The following is a 25,160-nucleotide window of genomic DNA, read 5'->3' on the forward strand; positions in this document are numbered from 1 at the left end:
CCCTGCCTGTTCTCTGCCTGCCAAGTCCTACCAGCATGCATCTTCAAAACGCCGCTCCAGCCCTTCCTGACTCCACCATGCCCAACTTCTGCTTCCACACAGGAGAGCACCCCTTGTTGTGCTCCCTTGTTGTCCTGGATGTGGCTCACCTCTGGGCTCACGCCCCTCTGGGCTCCTAGTGAAGCACTGGGTGTCTGCGGGGGGCTCCCTGGCACTGACTCTCACTACCTGCCTGGGCCTCACTTCATTCCTTACTTGAATTCTCTGAACAGCAAATCTTCCATGCGGCCACCTCTGACCTCTGGGGCAACTCTCAAGAGTCCAGCAGAGGGTGGTGGTAAAATCAAAAGAAGACTGATGAGAAGGACTCGAGGAAAACTTTTAGAAAGAAACCAGACACTAAGCAGGGATGTGTGTGAAATAATGGTTTTTATTGGTTGGCACAATATTACAACCTACAGTTCCAATGCCCTTCCCTCCCACACAGTTCAAGTGGAAAGAAACTGATTAACACATAGAAAGGAACAGCACACTCACAGGTTTAAGCATTTGTTTTTATAAAAAGGAGTCGGATATAGGGGTGGTGGGATTTTAGGGATAGTACCAGAGCTCCAGCTAGACTACGGGGGAGGGCTTTGCTGTCCTCTGCTGCCGGCGCACATGAGGGGATGCTTTAGTAAGGGGATGGTTACACATGCCTGGCTGGCTATTAAAGGGGGGAAAGGGGGACTTGCATCTGCTGTGCACCTGCCTCAGACCCAAACCTGGACTTTCTTTTCAGCCCTCCTCCACAACCCGCCTGCCCCCACGGGAAAGAGAGGTATGAAGGAAGCCTAAGAACAGCCTCCTAGAGAAAGGGATGCAGGAAAACTCAGTTTCCTTCCACTTCCTCTGGACCCATTCTGCTCCCCTCAGCTCCTAAGAGCACTGAGAGACTGGGGAAGAAGCCAGGCCTGGGCAGGCGGCTCCAAGTGGGCAGGGAGGAAAACTCGCTTTTCCATACAATACCAAGCAAGGTTGTTTTGCAAACGAAAAAATGGAAAACAAGACCATGCACCCCTGGGTCAGGAGCTCCTACGTCCTGGAGCACATTTGGATAGGGGTAAGGGCGACGTTATTCCAAACCCCAGCTGTGGAAGGTCCCAAGAGGTTAAGGGACCATAACCAACCCCTCCTCCCACACGAGCGCCTTTCCTTGGATTCCCTGGGGTTTTGTTGAGCTCATCTGGGGTTATTCTGCTACCCTCTCCAAGGATGAGTACTCAGCCCATTGGCCACTCCACTTTCTACCCTTTCTACAAATATACAGCACACTGCCTAAACAGGTGATCCATTCTCACTCTGCAGAATGGTCACCAAGGAACCAGGTGACCTAGGGGTGGAAAGGCTAAGTTGTTTGCTTTTCTGGGTGGTCCTGATGGAAGGGGACAGCAGCGGAGTTCCGGTGGTATCAGAATAGTCTGGTTTGAGTCTGTGAGATCCCCAGGGGACTGGTCCCTGGGTACAGGGGCCCCTGGCTCTCTGTCTCAGTTCTGGAGACTTGGTCATTTAGGCCTCAGCTAAAACATGAGGGGAGAGGGACAAAGACTTTGTCCTTCAGAAAAAGTTAAACTCAATACATCTTGGCTACTTTACCTCCATCCAAAGGGTTCCCTGGAAACACCTGTTGAACTTGGCCAAAGGGAGACTGCACCTGCGTGATACACTTGCGAAGACAGGGTTTGGAAGCACCTCTAGTTCATCTGTTTCAGAACTGGAATGGTCCCAGGGAGTTTAACCCTTCTGGTGCTGATGGTAGATGAGTGGAGTGGAGGTGAGCAGAGTTAGGAAACCCCTCAAATACGCCTTACGCTGTTTGGAGATCATACCCTGTAGCTCAGCAAATAGAGCTGGGGCCTCACTGCTTCTTCCTTAGAGCCCATCCCCTACCAAGGTGATTGGGTAGGATGGGAAAAAGGTCCTTGAAATAAAGACTGGACTCTTTATACAAAGTCAAGTATAAAGATGCTACTAATGGGCTTCCACGTCCTCCCTCTGAAACACCTGGGTAGGCCAGAGATACCTGCTTTACTTTTACAACATCCTCAAATGCTCCTACTTCCTTAAACACATGGTATACACTGGTAGTTATCTTTAAGATAGATGCCCTAACTGACATTTTATTTATTTTAACCACCAACTTTTTCTTCAATTATAAATCAGTTTGAATGTTTTCAGACCATGAGACAATAAAAACAGACCTGACATTTATAAAACTGCACCCCCACAATGTGTCTCTTTTATAATAGAGTGGACCAACTGTTTTTCTAACTACAAAATGCAACACTATGCAACTGCTGGGCCCTAGACTCCCTCGTGAATCTGTGCCCTGAGAAGCACATCTACGTCCATGAATGGGTGAGTGAAAGGGTGACGTTCTCAGAGGCGAAACCAAACACCTGAAGCAAACTGGATTTTGGAGGAGAGAATCCCTTTGGATTCTGAGCAAAAAATGCTCTCAGTCACGTGGGAGGAGGCAAAAGGGCAGGTTTGTGTCTGCGGTGCACAGGCTCATATCAGTATTACTTCCTGTAAGGACTTGTAGTCAACCTCAATGGAGAAATGACTTCCTGAAGGTGAGCCACTCCACCCCACTCTACAGACAGGGGAGTCCAGTCTCAAGGCACAGCATCGGGAATGGGTATCTTGCTTTCTTCCTGAGAAGTTCCAAAGACTTAAGATTTTGATCTTAATGCCTGATTGGGGCCTCAAGCCCAGAAGAGTGATTTTACTGTATTGTTGAAATGTTCCCTGAAAGGCGCATCCCATGGATAATGTCCACAGATGGTGAGCAATTTAGTAGGTAATTGTTCCAGAACCAGAATTTATGTTCCCCAACTCAAATATTAATAGAATCTTCACATCTGGCCTGGCTGCAGTGGGGGTGGAAGGACAGGCAGCACATCAAAATGGTGATGAACCTGGAAAATGACAAGGCTGCTGCTTTTGTATCTTTTAAAGCCTATCTCCAGGGGGTTAAATGCCTTTTTTTTGCTGTTCTAGTGGCCCCTGTTTGGGGTTAAGAACTGGGAATGTAAACTGAAGGAAACCTATTTAATTAAACAACCTAATTGCTGGAGGAACAGAAGCAATGACTCGCCACCTTCTAGATATTAATCTTGCTTTTTCAGCCAAAAGCACTTCCTTCTTCCGCAGAGGCCCTCCTGCTGTGCTCAATTCTGAGTTAAGGAGGCTTTCCTTTGTGCTCCCCTTGCCAGGTGGACAGTCTCATTTTCTAGGACAAGTTCAGGCTCACAGATCATCACTATCAACAAAGATTTAGGGGTGAGACATGCCCTTTTCACTTCAAAAGCTTCATGTAGCAGACACACAAAATCAAATCACGTGACTGCCAGCCTCAGCTCAAGGAGTCTGTTAGAATCAACACCAAATGGGATTCTTTATTTCTCTTTTTATTTATTAATTTTTAAGGGGATTAGGAGGACAAACTATTGGATTACTCTGAAGGTGAGAGGTATCATTTTTAAAATGTCTTGATTAGGCTTTACCCATCCCTGAAAGGTTATCAAGCTAATGCAAAAACATTGTCGAAGTGTGAAGCTGCCTTTTCAGAGACAGGAGTGGAAGGCTCCTGGCTTCCAAAGGAGAGTCTGCCTAAAAGCAGGTTCCCAGGGCCTGTGATGACCTCAAGTCAACCTGATGTAGTATATTCTATAGATTGCAGTATTTAGCAATTCACAATTTACTTGATAATCTCAAATGTCTTACTGCTTTAGGTGACATGTCAGGTGACATGGAATACACAGCTCTTCTGGATGGTGTGGTCTCTGTTGCAAGCTCACCCCAGAGTGCAGAGGCTGACTCTGGGGTGCTTTCCCACCTACCTCAAGTGAGGCGGGGGGGTGCCCTGATGGAGCAAGGCTGACGCCACTAAGGTCGACAGCTGCAGAGCCTTGGGGAAATAGGTTCCATCCCAGCAGTGCTCAGAAGAAACGACCGCCACCCCAACTGGGCAGTATAAACTGCACAGCCTCAGGTCTGACTTCTTTTAGAGTCTTCAAGAATAAGAACTCAAAGAGCCATCTGCATTATTTAGTCACCATTAAACAATCTCCTCTCCCTAGAAATGCTTGAGTTGACTATCCTGCATGTCTCCTATTTTTTGTAAAGATGTGGATGTGAAATGCAGGTGGGACCAGGATGGAGCTATATTATCAAACTCTCATTTCTCTTTAAGCAAAAATTCATCCCACTGTGGAGATTTCTCCAGGTATTTCTTCTAATGCTAAATTCACTCTCAACTAGGATGGGCTTAGAGAACACTTCAGAAATATTAAAAATCATACAGTTGTGACAAAAATCACATTGTGGTTATTAAATCCTTTTTGTAAATGAAAAAAATATGGCTCAGGCTAAGCTGTTTTAAAAAAAAGATCAGGTGGGGAGATCAACAAAGGTATTAACACAGCACTAGACGGAAATGACAAATATGTTAAGTACAAGGTGTGAAACGCACATCCATGTCCATCAGAAGACCGATTACTCCCCTCTGTTGAAGAGGTTTAGAAGAAGCCCCCAATGAGCACTGTACGTGGAGAAGAGAAAGGGGAAGCAGAAGGAGGAAGTGTGGTTCTATGGGGAACTTCTTCCTCCTCGAATTCTAAAAACAAAAGGTGACTTTTTTTCTTCTAAGCAAGTCTAAGAGACTTTACATGGGCTGACTCCTAACACTGAAACAGAAAATATTTCTCTGCCATGAAGGAACTTGACTATGTAGCAAGAGTGTACAAAAAACTGCAAACACTCTCAGAGGGCAGTGACCCACTCTGCTCCCCAGAGGCTGCGGGAAGCAAGGCCTCCAGTGCCTTGCTTTCCACAGCACTGGCAACGCAATGCAGAGGGCGGAAATCCTGCAGCGAAGCCACCTTCTAGGCCTTGCTCAGCCTTAGCGGGGTGATACTCCCACACTCTCTGATCCCTCCAGATGGCCTCAGCTCAGACTCAGCAGTGAGGGAACCCTCTCCTCGCAGGGCAGATGGGGCAGCAGACACTTGTAAAAATAAAACAGTCAATTCAGTAACTTTTCCATCCTGTTATGTTTACCATGAGAAAAAACAAGACTCCTCTTTCACGGGCTGCACTGTTCTGAGAGGCTACCAGAAAACCTAACGTGGCTGACTCCTGGTAGTCCTCTTTCTCTCTTACACACACACACACACACACACACACACACACACACACACACACACACTCACTCACTCACACAAAGTCCTGGTCCAAAAAAAATGGCATGATCTCACTGTTGTTTCCCCAAGGGCTGCAATTTATAAACCAAAAACAAATTTTAATTAAAAAAAAAAGCCATTGCTATCTTTCTCCATCCTGAGTATGGAGGACTCTGATGGGCACTCTGGTAATAACCAGAATCTAAGACATGCCCGTTCACTGTGAGAAAGAGACTTTATATCTGCCCTGAACACAGGAACCTGTTTCTGCCAAGCCTGAATAAGGCGAGTACTTGCAGAATTAATGGCAAATCAGTGTTGTCGAAATATTCTGCAAGTAGGGTAAACTTTGAGCTTTCCTCTGTTTTTCCTTGCTTTCTTTGGGGGAGATAGAAAGGTTACTGCAACCATACGTTTAAGTAATGTAGCACAAAAGGGCTGTGACTACACGTCAGGAGATAGCCATGGTGTTTATGGTGCCAGGGAGGGAAAAACACCAACCCCTGCTCACCAGAATCCCAGTGCAACAGATAACTGCACCAGTTTCAACAATTCTGGTGTTGGACAAAGCCTCCTTTTGTCAGTTAAGGAAGCATCAGCACAACCTCGCCAGTTAACTGCATTAACGGGATCCATTCATGTCACTGACAAATACTTCTTGGCACAGTTCACTTTCCTGACCCAAAGACGCCAGCAACAATCCAAACAGGACTTTGCAGGGTAGTGTATTATCATACCAGCCCAGTGAAAACATCTTCAGGTCACTCAAAACTGCACAAATTACTATTAACAATGCAGTTCCTATTTCAAGAGTACTAATCGTTTTCCTGCAAAGCTCTTTCAATCTATGTCATAAAGGTAGAATGTATTTCAAAGATTGTGTTTTGGGGACTCCATTTAGTGCTGAGCTGAACTTATTTTATTGCCCCCTTTATTTATTTGCACAGAACCTCAGAATGCTCTAAATCAGGTAATAAGCAGCAGTGTGTTCGTTTTTAAGTAGGACACATGAACAGTGAGTTGGCATTTAGATTCAAATCCCATGGTGCTTTCTATCCACTGGGACCCTTACTCAGGGACAGGATTCCTTTCCCAGAGGTAGAGCGGTATCCTAAGGAAACTGCCGGCACTGCTTTTTGGCTCTGTGTTTTAAGACTGGGAGATAATATGCAAACCGAGAACAGATAGCAAAAATTTAAGTTCATCAACTGATGTCCCCTAAAACACTGAACACTAAATGACACAGGCCTACCAGATACTACATTTCTTTTAGTGGGAGGGAAGAGCAAAAGCTTTTCAAAGTTTGAGTATTTATTAGAATTTTTAAATAAAGAGAACTACGATTTTAATTTCACATCTTGGCTATGTTTTGACAAAGGAGATGCCACTAAGAGTATAGCAACAAACTCCTGTCCCAAGCCAGGGATTGATCAGTGCCCCCCACCCCCAGCCCCGGTCTCAAGACCCTTTTCTGCATACTTCTCGACTAAACAACACAATTGGCAAATGAAGCCAGCATCAAACTTGTATCAAAAACCAACAAGACAGTTTGCAGGGAGCCAATGCATTATGTTGCTGTTCTAATAAATGATTAAGCATTCTCCCATACCACTTCTCAGCGGACGATGGACCTTTCACATCCCAGTGGGAGACATATTTAACATTTCTGAGCATGCTCCATGGTGCAATTACAAGTGCTATAACATTACAAAGACAAGCAAACATCTGAATTTTCCTCCTGTGTACTTTTCAGGAACGTTACATGGTTACCCAGAACGGGCAGGACTGTACAGCTGCACTTGCCAAGTACAGCTGGATGCTTCAGAGCACAAGGACAATATCCAGTTCAGCACGGTGTAAGGCATGGATGCACAGGGAGAGAGGCCTTTGTCGGCGGTAAGTAGCATTACGGAAAAAACTCCAAACCAGCAGGATAGAAACAGTGCTCGACGCTCCAGTTTTTTAGATAGTAATCCCAAGAATCCAGTTCAAATCCCTATAGTCAACATGTAGGGAGGAATTCAATTTCTAGCATTGTTTCTCCAGATCTGAGCTGAGGCCATTTGCTCCTGGCTTGGTAATAAAAAAGAAAATAGGTTTCTTCCTGTTTCTTTCTTGGCATGGAAACACAGCTTCGAGAAGAGAAGGCCATGAGTCCTGGGAGCACTATGAAGGTAGCTAAACTCTCCCCATACCCTATATAACTACAGTCGATGACTGGGGAAAAGAGAGAGGACAGGGAACTTTACCTAGCCACTGGCATCAGAAACAACAAAGTAAATTAATTGTGAGGCTCTCCGCTTCAGAAACACCCTGAATTTAAAAAACAAAACTTTGAAAAATTAAACAGTTAAATCCCTCTTCTAAAAGTCATTTATTTACATATTATATGCCCAGTATATAATGTGTAGATAAATGTATCCTGCAGTGAAAGTGACCAACCTACTGGACTTAACAGCACATTACAGGACAAACTGTTGAAAGATTTCATCTCACATCGGTATCTTTTAATAAAAAAAAAAAATCTGGCCAGGGCTGGGATGAAACAAACAGGAACACTTCAGAATCCAAGGCAGAGGGAAGGCTGTTTGCCTCTTTAGAGAATTGTAGGGGTGTGAAAAGGGAGAGACAGATCATGCACAAAAGTACTGACAAATTACACACCCACCCCCCACCCCCTCAATAAAAAGAGAAGAAAAAGCCCCATCACTTAACACCAAACAGCAACATTATCAATAAACCCTTTCTCTGCTGCCCATCATGCCTTATTTGAAAGAGGAGGCCTGTGAGGAGAGGTGAAAGAGCAAGGGTGAGAGGGAAGACCTGCACTTCAGTCTAGTTTCCAATTTCCATTTCTCTTACAGGAAATCTTCAGTCATCTGATGCCTGGCATCGAGCTCTGAGCAGAAACTGAGTAAGTGGTGGCCACGAGCGGGGTGCCATTGTTGGCTGAGTAGCCTTGCCTCAACGTTTCAAAATACGATGCTTGCACCGGTTTGTGATACTGCAGCACTTTTATGGCATCTTCTATTTTAAACCATTCCCGCTTCCTTCCTGTCGAGGCAGAGAGAAAAAGAAATTAGTACAAAAGGAAAGCAGCAGGTTTCTGACCCTAAAACTTTTGAGAAAATGTAGAAAAAAACATGGAAGCAATGGTTATCAATGTTTCTCTTTTCTTTTTTAAACTGAAGTATAACTGACCTACAACACTATGTTAGTTCCAGGCGTACAACATAGTGATTTGATATTTCTACACATTACAAAATGACCACGATGGTTATCAACATTTAAAAAACATGTAAATCTATTTTTCCTTATTTTCTTTTCTTACAAGGGTGATGCAAGCACACTTTATATGCTTCAAATATTACACAAATGCCTAATGCAGAAAACAGGTAAGAAACCTGAAAACTGAAGAGCTGAAAGTAATTGTGTGAAACCTGCCCTCTAAAGAGAACCACTGCTAGTGGTTTCCTCTTGAGCTCCTGGGCCTCTGAGCCTTCCTCGGTTTGTACATAAGTGCCTGAAGCCCACCAGCATCCCCATCTCTTGAAAAAATAGACATGAGCATCAGCTTCCAGAATTACCAGGATGGCTGACTTGTAATCAGTTATTTATTTTAAAATTTTTGTATAAAGTGATATATCTACAAAAAAGAAAATATTTTCTCAAAAAGAGGAAAATATAATCTCAACACAATCATTATTAACTTTTCAGTGTATTTAAATTTTTTTTTCAAATGCATGTTTTAAAATCCTCCATTATTTTTTCTCTTACAAAAATAACAAAAGATCATTGGTTAAAATTGGGAAAACAGAAGAAAGCATAAATAAGATAATTACCTGTAATCTTATAAACCAGAAGTAACTACTCTTTTTTTTTTTTTTTTTTTATTATTTTATTTATTTATTTTGGCTGTGTTGGGTCTGTGTTGCTGCGCGCGGGCTTTCTCTAATTGCGGCAAGCGGGGGCTACTCTTCATTGCAGTGCGCGGGCTTCTCATTGCGGTGGCTTCTCTTGCTGCAGAGCACGGGCTCTAGGCGCATGGGCTTCAGCAGTTGCAGCATGTGGTCTCAGTAGTTGTGGCTCACGGGCTCTAGAGCACAGGCTCGGTAGTTGTGGCAGCAGGAGCCCAGTTGCTGCGCGGCATGTGGGATCTTCCCGGACCAGGAATCGAACCCGTGTTCCCTGCACTGGCAGGCGGATTCTCAACCACTGCGCCACCAGGGAAGCCCCAGAAGTAACTACTCTTAATACCTTAGTGCATTTGCTTTTCTTTCATCTTATTTGAAAAAGACACAGTTATTTGAGCAACTATAATTGGGATCATGCTTTAAGGTGCTCGGAATCCTCAGAGGCCCTGATGCAGTGCTGTTGTAAGGAACATGGACACTGAAGCTAGTATGCTGGGCTCCAATCACATCAATGGCTCTAATGAGCTGCACAGCTTTGGGCAAGTTACCGAACCTCTCTGTGCCCCACTTTCCTCATCTATAAAATAGAGATAATAAATAGTGCCTATCTCTCAAGTCTGTTGTGAGAGCTAATATGTAAAGCATTTGAACAATACCTGGGACAGAGTACATGCTGTAAGAGTTTGCTTTACTATTACTGTTGTTGTTGTTGCTTCTTTTCCGCTTCACATTGTTTCTTAAGCATTCTTCTCTGTTGTAAAAGTATGACATTTAATGGTTGCATTACATCGTAATATCTAGCATGGATGTAATGTCATTCACTTAACCATTTCCCTATCATTGGACATCAACAGTCTGCAATTTTAGTTATTATAAATAATGCTACACTTAAAAAAAAATCTGAACACTATAGGGCTTGTGATACTATCAAACAGCTTTCCAGAAGGATGTACCAATCCCCAATCCTGCTTTCGTGTGTTGGAATGTCAGTCTTACCACACTCCTGCCAGCGCTGTTAACTTTTGTTTGTCATTGCCAATTCTTTAGGTGAAAACCAGTACCTCATCTTTGTTTTCACTTCAAATTCATATTTTAATGTAGTTCTAATTAGTGTATATACAATTCTATACCCTGTTTTCAGTCACCAACACGATCTCATAAGCACTTTCCCATGGTGTAGAGCTTTCGTAAGTATGCGTTTATAACAGCTGCCTAACGTTCCATCAGATGAATGGACCTTAGATCACTTAACATTTGCTGACCTGTAAATTTTAAGACCCAATTTTTCATCTGAAAAAGGCTCATCTGAAGGAAGGCTCATAGGCTGATTCCCATATTTCAGATTGTTTCATTAGGGTCAATTCTCAGCAGTGGGAGTACAGGTGAAAGGCTTGTTTGGATATTAATAGAGCAATGGTACCTTAAAAATTAGCATCACAAGTGTGTGACTCCCACCCGACAGAGTACTCTGAGGACAGGGCCAGCCACACCACTCACCTCTGTCTCTTTTTCAGGCCCCAGCACCGGCTGTCAAGGAGTCTATTTTTAATATCTCCCCACTGAATTTATTTATACTTAAGTTTATTGCATTCTTACCAAACACAAAGCAATTAAAAGCTGAAGGGCTATGAAATGCCCAGATCAACAGTGTGAGAGGCATGATGGCAAAGCATATACTAACAATAAAGGGAGAGGCTTTGGTAAATGAATTATATCTGTTTGCCAATTTACAACAGAAGTTAAATTAATATTACACTTTTCTAGAATATATTTTCCTTCAGAGCTAAAAGATTAAACCATGAGCCAACCATTAAAATCACCTCAATTTTTAGGTCAAAAGACATATATACAGACTTCCCTTGTGGCGCAGTGGTTAAGAATCCGCCTGCCAATGCTGAGGACATGGATGGGTTCGATCCCTGGTCCGGGAAGATCCCACATGCCACAGAGTAACTAAGCTCATGCACCACAACTACTGAGCCCGCACACCTAGAGCCTGTGCTCCGCAACAAGAGAAGCCACAGCAATGAGAAGCCCATGCACTGCAACAAAGAGTAGCCTCCACCTGCCTCAACTAGAGAAAGCCCACGTGCAGCAACAAAGACCCAACACAGCCAAAACAAAAAAAAAGGACACATACATGCAATAGTGATCTGAGATGAAAGAAAATGGCTCCTTGGGAGAAAGTCGCGTGCATCTGAAGGGTAACATGAATATAACTGGAAACTACTCCCATCACTCTACACTTACTATACAGCTCTGGAGGGAGGGGCTCACACAACCAAACCGACAGTTTTCTCTAACAGTATGAATAAGCACTGCAAGGAACAGCCATGGTCCTGCTCCCGCCTGAGGTTCGTGGCCAGCAGCGGGCCTAGCATCGTGGAGGCCTTGATCAATACCTGCTTGGGAGGATCCAATTTGGTTTTAGAATCAACAGGTCTTATTTTTATGGGCCGCATTTCTAAATGTTGACTATGTACCCAACTCTGGCTTCCTCTTAAACATTTCAAAATAGTACCTTTCACAAGTTCAAAAATGGACATCCTTCTGTTATTTCTTTTCGTTATCAGGCTCTCATTTGTGGTTCTGGGTAATGACCTACGGCACGGCCAGGGCCGGTTGTGGGGAGCTCTTTGGAGGCCATCTGGGGATAACTTACCAATGTTAACTGAGTCTTCCCAGTCTTCCAGCACTTCTGTGACAATGAGCACATAGACATACGTTCTGTGCTTCCTCTCCTGGTTCTGAAGGGCAAAGAGGGACAGAGAAAGAGTTTTTCCTTAAAGAGCTGAGATTATGTAAATGTCCAGAGAGCTTAGACCCAAGGATTCCTTTCATTTTTTATCGTCCTACAATCAGATATGGAATAGCACCAGCTGGCCTATTTAAAACATGCCACACTTGAATCTGAGGGTGAGCTCTTTGCCTGGGCTTCCAAAGCCAAGGCTTTACCCTCTTTTTTCCTTCTCTTTGCCCAAAGTGCAACTTCTCAAGAATACTGAGAAAAGGATTTGGGACCTCTCGAGAAAAAGGCACCAAGTAAATTTAACTAGCTAGAACACCAGAAAGAGAAGAGACTGTGGTGGGCAGGGGTCCCATCAAAGTGAGCAAGCTGATTATCTCACACATCTCCCCTCCTCCTACTAACCCTGCTCATCTTTAGTCCCTGATTTCCTACTTTCTCCAAATCTCTACTCCAGCCTATGTCCTTGTTTGTCTCTTGTGCTATAGCTACTTATCTTCCACTTCTCCTCTGTCTCCTCTACACTTATCTACCCCTCCTCACATCTTGGGAGGAGAGGAAGCGAGGCAGACACGGGAAAAACAATTCTAACAAATAATTCTAGTTGTTTGGAGGAGATTATGGGATTTTAAAAAGAACGCACATTATTCTCTGCTGGTGCTGCACTGTTTTGAAAACTTGGTGAAACAAAGATGGCATCTTTCCTAGATTAAGACTGCAATGGACAATGTTTATGTCCTCCCCCGCCCCCCAATTCATATGTTGAAATCCTAACCACCAAGGTAACAGTATTAGGAGGTAGGGGACAGTGGGAGGTGATTGGGTAATGACAGAAGACCCTCATGAATCGAATTAGTGCTCTTATAAAAGAGACCCCAGAGACATTCCCTCTTCTGCCATGTGAGAACACAGAGAGAAACCGCTGTCTATGAACCAGGAAGTGGGTCCTCACCAGACACTGAATCTGCTGGCATCTTGATCTTGGACTTCCTAGCTTCTAGAACTATGAGAAATCAATTTCTATTGTTTATAAGCCACCCAATTTCTGGTATTTTGTTACGGAAGCCTGAATGGCCCATGGTAAAGATATATGTGGTTATTAATATGATACCAATTGCACCAAAGATTTTAACAGACTTACCTCAAAAATTCCGACTAATCTTCCCAATGTCCCTTTTACTCCAGCCTGAAAAATAAAAAAGATTCATACATTGACATTGCTTACATTGCTGTCTCATTCTGAATCTTCTCTTTCTTTTTTTTAAAAATAAATTTATTTATTATTTTTGGCTGCGTTGGGTCTTTGCTGCTGCGCGCGGGCTTTCTCTAGTTGCAGCGAGCGGGGGCTACTCTTCCTTGCGGTGCGTGGGCTTCTCATTGCAGTGGCTTCTCTTGTTGAGGAGCGTGGGCTCTAGGCGCACAGGCTTCAGTAGTTGTGGCTCGCGGGCTCAGTAGTTGTGGCTTGTGGGCTCTAGAGCGCAGGCTCAGTAGTTGTGGCACACAGGATTAGCTGCTCCATGGCATATGGGATCTTCCCGGACCAGGGCTTGAACCCGTGTCCCCTGCATTGGCAGGCGTATTCTTAACCACTGCACCACCAGGGAAGCCCTTCCGTGATTTTTGTTGTTGTTGTTCTTTTAAAATAGAAGTTATTCCTTTATTTACGTTTTGAACATTCTGAAAATATTTAAGTTCTTTGTCAGGTCATGCTATAAAATTCATTTTACCTGAAGTAAATTCATGTTCCAACTGGTGAAGGGCTTACTTGTGACGCTGCTTTCACCAGGCTCTCCAGAGCCAGGTCTTAAAGTGAAAATTTAGGGTTCCTGCTTCAAGGTAATATAGGGAATACTGTAGATAGAGCCCCATCCTTTACTGTGCACTGCATCTGCTTCCTCTCCCTACCTAGGCCCATATCTTTCTTTCTTTTTTTTATACAGCAGGTTCTTATTAGTTACCTATTTTATACATATTAGTGTATATATGTCAATCCCAATCTCCCAATTCATCCCACCACCACCACCCTCACCACCACTTTCCCCCCTTGGTGTCCATACATTTGTTCTCTACATCTGCGTCTCTATTTCTGCCTTGCAAACCAGTTCATTTGTACCATTTTTCTAGATTCCACATATATACATTAATTATATTTGTTTTTCTCTCTCTTACTTCACTCTGTATGACAGTCTCTATGTCCATCCACGTCTCTGCAAATGACCCAACTTCGTTCCATTTTATGGCTGAGTACTATTCCATTGTATATATGTACCACATCTTCTTTATCCATTTGTCTGTCGATGGGCATTTAGGTTGCTTCCATGTCCTGGCTATTGTAAACAGTGGTGCAATGAACACTGGGGTGCATGTGTCTTTTTGAATTATGGTTTTCTCAGGGTATATGCCCAGTAGTGGGATTGCTGGGTGATAGGGTAATTCTATTTTTAGTTTCTTAAGGAACCTCCATACTGTTCTCCATAGTGGCTGTATCAATTTACATTCCCAACAACAGTGCAAGAGGGTTCCTTTTTCTCCACACCCTCTCCAGCATTCGTGGTTTGTAGATTTTCTGAGTTTGTAGATTTTCTGATGACGCCCATTCTAACCGGTGTGAGGTGATTACCTCATTGTAGCTTTGATTTGCATTTCTCTAATAATTAGTGATGTTGAGCAGCTCTTCATGTGCCTCTTGTTGGCCCGTATCTTTCTAAAAGTCTCAGCTCCTGGTGTCCTTTCCACTGGGTACTTGGCCTCCCCCTTACTCCAAGGGCTCCAGCCACCAGCCATGCAAGGCCACGCAGGCTGCAACTTTCCTCTGCTGTTCTGCAATTCTGCTCTGTTACTGATCTATGGAGGCATCCACTTTGCTTTTGAGTCAGGCTATGTCTTTTTAGCTTTTGCCTTTTATATCTGTCTCTGCTAGGAGTAGAGGGGGTGAGAGGTGAGGGAAAGATTTCCCTGGAAATGCCTGGGGGATGCAGTAACTTGTTTTCTATTACAACTGCCACGTTATTTTGTACAATACATTAAAAATTAAGGCAAATATACTTTCTAAAGACAGTAGGTGCTCAAAAAGTTTGTATAGAATGAACAAAAATTTAAAATAAGTACTCCAAAAGTTCTTTAGAGATATTCAATAATAGAAACAACAGAAGCCAATTTAAAGGCCTAGATTCCTAGGTGAGCTATATTTTGAAATTAATTTTTGCTAATTATCTGTCAAGGAATTACTTTCCTTTCTCTTGCCAACATGCGTATTTCTTTTCCTATTCTTTTCCCCATGTGGCTTTTGGTCTACTTCAGTGGAAGTGTGTACCTTTTCTTATTTAAATTGCTTTTCTACGTTTTTAGAAATAATTGCACTCCACAGCCAGCTAAGACTAGCTAGACTGTACTTCATGAATTTACCAATGAAGCTGCCTGAACAAGTGGGACGAGCTGGCAGGCTGTCCTCATCTGGAAAGCCAATGCTGTACTCTGATCCTAGGCAGCCCAAACATGCTCAGATCAGCTCCTGAGATGTGTCACCTGTGCTCTTGCCACAGGCCTCCAATGACAGGGCCTGGGAGTAGAGCCATCAGGCTACGGGGGAGGGAGGCCCGCGGTGGGTTGGCGGAGGGGAGGCGGCACAAGGAAAGATTCATAGAGGTTCACAGAAGACATCATTCACATTTCTCTTCTGCAAAGTGGAGAAAGTTCTCTTCAGCAGTTACTGTTCAATTATTTACTTTTCTTAAAAGAAAACAAAAATGCAGAAAAGGAAATAATCTCCAAATTTTAAAGGCATAAATCAACTTAATATTATGACAATACAATATAATTTATTTAAAACTTTTAATTATAGTAATTTCTGCATTCAACACCAACATGTATCTGTGATTTACTCTGTGTCAGAGGCAGTTGGGAAAAGTATAAAAACATTTTTCTTAATGAAATAGATGCATTTTTATAGTCTAGAGTAAATCAAATCATGCTGTCATACTGAAATACACTGGCATTTATTTTCACTTCTAATTAATCTAATTAATCACTTCTAATCAACACTAGTTTTGTTTCTTAAATGTTTCTTTCAAGTTTTATTCTTGGAAGATCTACTTGGGAGAATTCTATCTAAGGTGATTCTACCAATGATTATCTATGGTAAAAAGCAAAGAAATATTCCTATATTTACCAGTTTTTAAAACTGGGCTTTAGCAGCTTTCTTAGGAGGAGGCTCCTCCTTTGTAAGAAAATGGATTTCAGTTCTTTAAAGCCCTAGTGCCGATAAGAGGAAGATTCCTCATAGACAAAGGTTCTCCGAGACAGAGTTCACTATAACCATTTCACTTTTTCACAATCTTCCACAGTCCAACTTTCATATCCTAGCTCTCTCTCAAATGCTGCCACAAGCAATTGGAGAGAAATATTTTTATCTCTCATATGATTCTTGCACGCAGGTTGGGGTAGGTGTCAGGGTCACATCTGACAGATATTTGGCTCAGACATTTGGGGATAAGATTTGATTCAGGGTATATGTAAGCTTGGTCCCGTCAGGTTACTGGTATAGACCTGTTTTTCTCAAAATCATATGAAAGCAGTTACAATTTCTGTCTGTATTGTCAAAAGCCCCTAATCCAGAGAAGTCTTTATTTAAAAGCCCATCTTAGCTAGCAGTAAGAATTCCAAATAAAATATCTACTGCCCTTCATTATTCAACTACATGCAGGTGAGTGCTTTCTTGAACTTCAAAGTGTACAATATCAATTCTAATACTTGAGGTCTAGTTGACAGAAATTACCTGAGTAACTGGCTACTTTTTAAAAAGGAAAAAAACACAAATGTCTTTTTTCCTTTTGGGGTGTTTTACTGAGATTGGAAGTATTGGGTTGGCTAAAAAGTTCCTTCGGTTTTTAAGTAAAAATAAAAGACACATTTTTCATTCTCACCAAGAACTTTATTGAATAATGTACTCACCATGTTGTTCCACTACCTTCTGCCATTTTTCAAGCAACTTCATAATTCCATCTTCCCAAAACATGTTTTTTTTTTTTAACATATTTATTGGGGTTTCCCAAAACTTTTTATCTTTTTGAGCAAAGAACTGTTCTACGTGCCTTTTACAGTCTTCCAGGGAACTGAAATTTTTTCCATTAAGAGAATTATGTAAAGACCGAAATAAACAGAAACCTGAACGTGCAATGTCTGGTGAATATGGTGGATGAATCAGAACTTCCCAGCCAAGCTGTAACAGTTTTTGCCTGGTCGTCAAAGAAACATGCAGTCTTGCGTTATCCTGATGGAAGATTATGCGTTTTCTGTTGACTAATTCCGGATGCTTTTCATCGAGTGCCGCTTTCAGTTGGTCTAACTGGGAGCAGTACTTGTTGGAATTAATCGTTTGGTTTTCTGGAAGGAGCTTATAATAGAGGACTCCCTTCCAATCCCACCATATACACATCACCTTCTTTGGATGAAGACTGGCCTTTGGTGTGGTTGGTGGTGGTTCGTTTCGCTTGCCCCAAGATCTCTTCCATTCCACATATTGTACAGTATCCACTTTTCAACGCCCATCACAATTTGTTTTAAAAACGGAATGTTTTCGTTACGCTTAGGTAGAGAATCATGTGGAAATATGGTCAAGAAGGTTTTTTTCGGTTAACTTATGTGGAACCCAAACATCAAAGCAATTAACATAACCAAACTGGTGCAAATGATTTTCAACACTTGATTTGGACATTCTGAGTATGTCGGCTATCTCCCCCGTGGTATAATGTTGATTGTTCTCAGTTAATGTCTCGATTTGATCGCTATCAACGTCAACTGGTCTACCCGACTGTGGAGCATCGTCCAGCGAGAAATCTCCAGCATAAAACTTTGCAAACCACTTTTGACACGTTCAATCAGTCACAGCACCTTCTCCATACACTGCACAAATCTTTTTTTGTGTTTCAGTTGTGTTTTTACCTTTCTTGAAATAATAACGCATACTGTGCCAGAAATGTTGCTTTTTTTCTTCCATCTTCAATATTAAAATGGCTACACAAAAATTCACCAATTTTGATGTGTTTTTTTTTAATGCACGCGGATGTGACAGCTGCCACAATACAATCTAACAATTTTTTTTTTTTAACGATTTATTTATTATTTATTTATTTTTGGCTGTGTTGGGTCTTAGTTGCGGCACACGGGATCTTTGTTGAGGCATGCAGGATCTTCATTGTGGTGCGCGGGCTTCTCTCTAATTGTGGCGTGCGGGTTTTCTCTCCTCTAGTTGTGGCGTACAGGCTCCAGGGCGTGTGGGCTCTATAGTTGTGGCACACGGGTTCCAGAGCGTGTAGGCTCTGTAGTTTGCGGCACGCGGGCTCTAGTTGAGGCACGTGAGCTCAGTAGTTGTGGCACGTGAGTTTAGTTGCCCCACGACATGTGGGATCTTAATTCCCTGACCAGGGATTGAACCTGCATCCCCTGCATTGCAAGGCAGATTCTTTACCACTGGACCACCAGGGAAGTCCCAACAAAATTGTTTTGAACGAAGTTAAAGATAACTAAGCGCTACTACAGCCATCTTACAGAAAAAACCGAACAAACTTTTTGGCCAACCCTATATTTATCTGTAAAGGGCTGGACTGACCAGGGATACTCCAGTACCCCCTCTTTCCCTCTAGCAGTCTCCCGGGGTGTGTAGTTGAGGCCTAGGCAGAGGCACTGATGTGACGGGCCTTTGAACCTGCCCCTAAAATGATCTCCTACCACAAAGATCCCTGGCTTTGTTGCTTAGTTTGGATGGGCATAAAGTGGACCATCACCTTCTGAAACCAATTTTTTCACTCTCAGGTGGATATGGTGGCAGACACAGATGGCTATCTAGCCCACAAGAATTCTCCCTTCCTCCTTGCTACCAGTAAGACCCAGATTCTGTTCAGGTGAGAGCTATGGCACACTTGGAACTGCACAGGGAGTTCTGCTGCCCTCTGCAGTGACAGGTTTAGGGGTGCTGTGTATGACCCAATTCTGGGTCAGTGGTTCCTGAGAGGATGTTTCTTGGAAGCTTCTAAAAAAGATTTCCCATCATGATAAAAAGAGCTGTACAAAAAGAAACCCTATACCTCCTTGCTTGTCAGGTGGGGACCTGAAACTTGGAACTGCAACAGTCATCTTGTGATCATAAGGGTAAGGCCTAGAAAATCAATAAGAAGTGAACCAAAGTCCTGACGGCTGAGCTGCTGAAGCAACAGGGTAATGGCCAACCCCTGGACCTCTTATGTGAGAAAAATAATTAGTGATGTTAAAGCTACTTTTAGTCAGGTATGCTGGCACCTGTATCTGAAAGCTTCCTGCTACTTCCCTTGATTTAAAAGGCAGCTCTCTGAGGAAGACTGCATATCCCAAAAGAAAAATTCTGTACATTCAGGGAGCTGTAGTATAAAATCTTCCTCTATTAAAGCAATAAGCCCAGGCCCAAAAGGAGCTCAGGGGAACAACTCTAATGCAAGTGTCTATATGAGGAAACATATGAACAAAAATATATGGTCTTCAATACATATAACTTTCTGGTATCCACCAAACTTGTCAGTTATAGAAGGAAAGAATCACAGTGAAGACAGATGGAAGTAGATGAGAAGACAGTTTAAGTCCACTGAAATCCCATCTCAAGGTTTTTTGTTTTGCTTTTTAAATGAAATATTTCACATATCAAAAAAGTAAAGAAAATAATAAACATTCAGGTAGTCAGGTAGTCACTAACCAGCTTTGTCAAATGGTAATGTATCATTTTGTGTCATTTTTTTTCTTAAGAAATAAAACTACTAGTACAACAGAAGCCTCTTGTGTATTCCCCACCTCCTGCCAGAGGTAACTAACTACTACTCACCTAAATTTGGTTTTTATCATTCGATTGTATGTTTTTACACTTCTACTACTTAGGGATATATCCACTAGTAATGGTATATAGTATTTCCTGCATGTTTCTCTACTTGATTAAAAAAAAGGATTATAAAGTCTGCAACTTTTTCCTCTTCAATATCATGTTTCTGACTTTTAGCTATATTGATACATGTGGTTTTAGTTAATTCATTCTAACTCTTGATCAATAATTTTAAGAATTTATCACAATTTATTAATCTGTTCACTTGTTGGTAGACATTTAGTCATGCTATTATAAAAAACATCGCCAAAAAAAGAACTTCTCTTACAGATATCCTTGTTACTTACCATGTGTGGGAGTTTCTCCAAGATCTATAACTAAATGTCAAATTTCTGAATCACAGGGTAAAAGTACCTCCAATTTTCCCACTTATTATCACGTTACTCTCTGCAGTAGATCAGCTGCAGAAATGGCTGCAATTCTCTACCTCCCCCTGTATCCATGTCCTTTTTTTTTCCGGCCGTGCCGCGCAGCTTGTGGGATCTTAGTTTAGTTTCACTGCCCTCAGCAGTGAAAGTGCGGAGTCCTAACCACTGGGCCACCAGGGAACTCCCTGTCACCATATCTTTTGAAGTGTAATTTTGCAGTTCTTCCTATCAAGAGATAGAATCTATTTACCCACCCCTGGCCTTGTGACTTGCTTTGGCCAACAAAATGCAGAAGGATGGTGTACCAGTTCCAAGCCTTGGCCTCAAGAGGCCTTACAGTTTCCACTTTTTCTCTTGGAACTCTGCCACTGCCATGTGAGCTAGTCTCCTAAAGGATGAAAGACCAGTCTCAGCTGAGGATATCACAAAGCAGCCTACAGCCAGCTAACCTCCAAAGTGAGATAGCCTAGCCAAGATCAGCACAGCTTCCAACTCAACGCAGAGCTGGCTATAGATAACTGAGTAGTCCAGCTGACACGAGAAGCTGACCCATGGGCTTGTGAGCAATAATCAATACTTGCTTTTTTTAAAAACAATTAATTTATTTTATTTATTTATTTTTGGCCGCATTGGGTCTTCGTTGCTGTGCGCAGGCTTTCTCTAGTTGTGGAGAGTGGGGGTTACTCTTCGTTGCGATGCACGGGCTTCTCACTGCGGTGGCTTCTCTTGTGGCGGAGCACGGGCTCTAGAGCGCAGTCTCAGTAGTTGTGGCGCATGTTGCTCCATGGCATGTGGGATCTTCCCGGACCAGGGCTCGAACCCATGTCCCCTGCATTGGTAGGTGGATTCTTAACCACTGTGCCACCAGGGAAGCCAATACTTACTTTTTAAGCCAATGAATTTTGGGATAGTTTGTTTTACAGCAACAACTAACTGACATATTCTCCAAGTATAGAGGCAGTATACAAGTTCTTGTACCTTGTACCTCTTGTTCCTCTTTAACACTGGTGCTTGTTATCAGCTTTTTTAAAATTGTGGGTCAATACAGTGAGTGTAAAATTATAATGCATAATTTAAAAATTGAAATCGTGCACTTTTCCTATGTTTAATGAACATTCAGATTTCTTCGTCTGGGAATTCATACTCTTTATCCATTTTTCTTATGTGTTCATTGACCATCTTAATGATCTTCAGAAATTATTTATATCTTATCTTCTGTGGTAAATATTTTCTCCCAATCTGTCTTTTATCTTTACTTTTGATGTCCTTTGCTAAACATGTTTTTACCAGACATTGCTGATTTTACTTCTCTTTTCCTTTGTGTGTGTGTTTAATGTCTTTTTAAGAAACATGAAAAAAAAAAAAAGAAACATGTCCCCATCCCCATGGCATAAAGTTAGTCTCCCGTATTTTTTCTATGATCCAGCAAAATAAATTTGGGAATTTATTCCCAAGTAGCCAGAAGAGTCCCATGGATATTACTTTGTTTTACTAATATAGTTGTTAATTTATGTACGAATATCACATGGTTTTAACTAATATAGCTTTATCTTAATACCTGGAAAGGTAGTCTCTGCCTCTGTTCTTTTTCAAACACTTCAAAGCCATTTTTGTACCTTTATTCTTCTACACGAATTTCAAAAATCAGTTTATCAGATCTCTTGAAAAATCCTTTGGGGATGTTTACTTTTATTTTTGAATTTTGGGGTTAATTCGAGAAAAACTCACATCTTTACAATATTTAGTCTTTTCATTCAAGAATACACTCTCTCCATTTACTCAGGTCTTTTTAAATTCCTTTAATGAAGTTTTATTATTTTTATTGTAAAGATCCTGCACTCTGTTAGTCTACAGCAAGGTATTTCAGTTTTAGTATAGTTTTTTAAAAAATAAATTTATTTATTTATTTATTTATTTTTGGCTGAGTTGGGTGTTTGTTGCTGCGTGCGGGCTTTCTCTAGTTGCGGTGAGCAGGGGCTACCTTTCGTTGTGGTGTGCAGGCTTCTCATTGCAGTGGCTTCTCTTGTTGTGGAGCATGGGCTCTAGGCACGCGGGCTTCAGTAGCTGTGGCACGCGGGGCTCAGTAGTTGTGGCTCATGGGCTCTAGAGCACAGGCTCAGTAGTTGTAGTGCACGGGCTTAGTTGCTCCGCGGCATGTGGGATCTTCCCCGAACAGGGCTCGAACCTGTGTCCCCTGCATTGGCAGGCGGATTCTTAACCACTGCGCCACCAGGGAAGCCCTTTAGTATAGTTTTGTTGCTATTGTGAATAATGTATATTTTTTAAAGTTGCATATTTTCTAGTTGATTATCACTTGTTTAAAGAAACATTGCTGGTTTCTGCATACTGATCCTTTGTCTTGCAACCTTTTTAAATGCTTTTTCTAGTTCTACTAGTTTCTATTGTGTTTCTTTGGTTTTTTATAATTAATGGTCACACCATCTGCAAATAATGACAATCTGCTTCTTCCTTTTGAATCTTTATTTTTGTCTTACGGCAGTGGATAGGACCCCAGTTCAATAACAAATGGCAGCATGATAGCAATCACAACTGTCTTATTCCTGTCTGCCATAGGAATACTTCGAAAATTTCAAAAATATAATGTTTGCTGTAGGTTTTATTACTCTATCAACTCAAGGAATTTCCTTTTATTTTATGTTTGCTAACAGTTTTTAAGATGAAAGGGTACTGAATTTTAATAAATAATTTTTCTTCATTTACTGAGATGATAATTTTATCTGTTTTAAACTCTTACTTAAGTAAATTACATAAACATATTTTCCAAGACTGAACTATCCTTGTACTCTTGGGATAACCCAGTTGTGTGATATTTTGACAAAGCATTAGATTCTATTTGCTGTTATTTTACTTAGGATTTTCATGTTCATAGGTCAGAATTTACTGTTCTTTCTACTTTTAAGTATCAAGATCAGGGGTCAGCAAACTATGGCCCATGGGCCAAATCTGCCCTGCCATCGGTTTTTGTAAATAAAGTTTTACTGGAACATAGCCATGGTAATTCATTTAAGTGTTGTCTATGAGGGTGTTCCCATTACAACAGCAGAGTTGAATATTTGTGACAGAGACCATATGGCTTCTATATCTCAAGTATTTATTATCTGGCCCTTTATAGAAAAAGTATGCTGCTTGCTGAATCAAGATCATACTGGCCTTACAAGAGGTGTGTAGTTATCCTTCTCTGGAATAGTTCTTTAAGGTAAGAATATATATTTTTGGAAATTTTGGTAAAATTCACCTCGTCTGATCTTGGAATCTTTTTGCTGGGGAGAGTGGTGATTACCACTTAATTTCTATAAGGATTAATGATCTACATATAGGCTTTCTAATTTTTCTTAAGTAAATTTGGGTAGTTTTTCCTAGAAAATTTTTATCGAAGTTTTCAAATTTTTTTGTTTGCAGCTTTTCATAGCATTCTCTTAATTTAAAAAATCTCTATTAGGGGCTTCCCTGGTGGCGCAGTGGTTGAGAATCTGCCTGCTAATGCAGGGGACACCGGTTCGAGCCCTGGTCTGGGAAGATCCCACATGCCACGGAGCGGCTGGGCCCGTGAGCCACAACTACTGAGCCTGCGCGTCTGGAGCCTGTGCCCCGCAACGGGAGGGGCCGCGATAGTGAAAGGCCCGCGCACCGCAATGAAGAGCGGTCCCCGCACCGCGATGAAGAGTGGCCCCCACTTGCCGCAACTAGAGAAAGCCCTCGCACGAACCGAAGACCCAACACAGCCAAAAATAAAATAAATAAATAAATAAAGTAGCTATTAAAAAAAAAAATCTCTATTATATCTGTGGTTATTTCCTTTTTTATTGCTTATTTGTTGCTTTCTCTCTGGTTTCCTTTATGGATTCAGTGAGAGGTTTGTCTATTTTATTAGACAAATAAAAATAACCCACTTTTGGTTTTGTTGATCATTTCTATTTTCCCCCATTAATTCATGCTCTTTTCCTTGTTATTTTCATCCTTTTACTTCGAGAGTATCCTGTTGTTTTTCTGCTAGTTTCTTGAATTGACTGCTTAGTTTATTTAATGTCTATTTTGCTTTCTAATAAAATCTTCTAGGGCTCAAAGTGAATGAGCTGCATCCGTAAGTCATGATATGAAGTTTCATGATATGAACTTTCATAATTGTTCAGCTCTATTTGCTTACTAGTTTTTGTGATTTGTGCTTTAACTCAAGGATTATTTAGAACATTTTTTTCTGTTTCCAAGTATGTTTCTCTGTCAAGCTGGCTCTATTATTGATTTCTAATTTTACTGCACTGTATCACAGTATGTATAGTCTATATTATGGATGCTCTGGGATTTTTAATACCTCTTTTTAATACCTCTTTTATAGTCTGTATTATGGATGCTCTGGGATTTTTTAATACCTCTTTTATGGCTTAACATAGGGTTACTTTTTTATAATTCTTTCATGTGTGCTTAAAAATTTACATATTTTTTCTTGGATGTAAGATTATTCCTCAATATAGCTATTTGATCAACCCTATTAATTGTGTTACTCAATCCTTTTTTTTGCTGCTTTTTCTATCAGTTTCTAAATGAGATGTTTTAAAGTCTTCAGTATGGCTGGAGATTTGTCAGCTTTTCCCCATAACTCTGTCAGTTTTGCTTTATGCCGATGAAGAGCTTGCCAGGTGCGCACAAGTTCATGACTGCTATCTTGTCTTGGCAGATTGTTCCTTTTACCAATATTAAATGTTCCTCTTGTCCCTTTAAGGTTTTTCACCTAAACTCTATTTTGCCTGATATTATAATTACTATCTCAGTTTTCTTATGGTTAGTATTTGCCTGATATATCTTTTTCCAGCCCTTCATTCTTAGTCATTCAGTATTACTGTGTTTGAAAACAACATATGGCAAGTTTTTTTTTTCTTTTAAAATCTAAGTACGTGTCTATTAATTAGTCAGTGTAACTAAATATAATCAAGTTACATTTATTGTGATTTAACCTGGAAACTTAGCTTTAATACTGAGCCACATGGGGTC

At 41.5% G+C, this 25,160-nt stretch overlaps 1 protein-coding gene and 1 long non-coding RNA gene across 2 annotated transcripts in view; one reads left to right on the top strand and one right to left on the bottom strand.

Moving 5' to 3' along the window:
* Positions 1-410: 410 nt before the first annotated feature.
* NUDT3 (nudix hydrolase 3) overlaps positions 411-25,160 on the bottom strand; it is a 125,459-nt gene continuing 100,709 nt past the window's right edge. The window contains exons 3-5 of the mRNA XM_068558433.1: positions 13,027-13,071; positions 11,802-11,886; positions 411-8,279 (exon numbers count right to left, since the gene is read on the bottom strand). Coding sequence (XP_068414534.1) covers positions 8,101-8,279; positions 11,802-11,886; positions 13,027-13,071 — 309 coding nt within the window. The 3' untranslated portion in view covers positions 411-8,100. The remainder of the gene's footprint in view (positions 8,280-11,801; positions 11,887-13,026; positions 13,072-25,160) is intronic.
* LOC137773621 (uncharacterized) lies at positions 18,702-23,731 on the top strand. The gene is made up of 3 exons (XR_011075704.1): positions 18,702-18,784; positions 23,287-23,370; positions 23,614-23,731. It is a non-coding gene; the product is annotated as an uncharacterized lncRNA (long non-coding RNA).

The sequence above is a fragment of the Eschrichtius robustus genome, chromosome 12, assembly GCF_028021215.1.
Source record: "Eschrichtius robustus isolate mEscRob2 chromosome 12, mEscRob2.pri, whole genome shotgun sequence".
NCBI lineage: Eukaryota > Metazoa > Chordata > Mammalia > Artiodactyla > Eschrichtiidae > Eschrichtius > Eschrichtius robustus.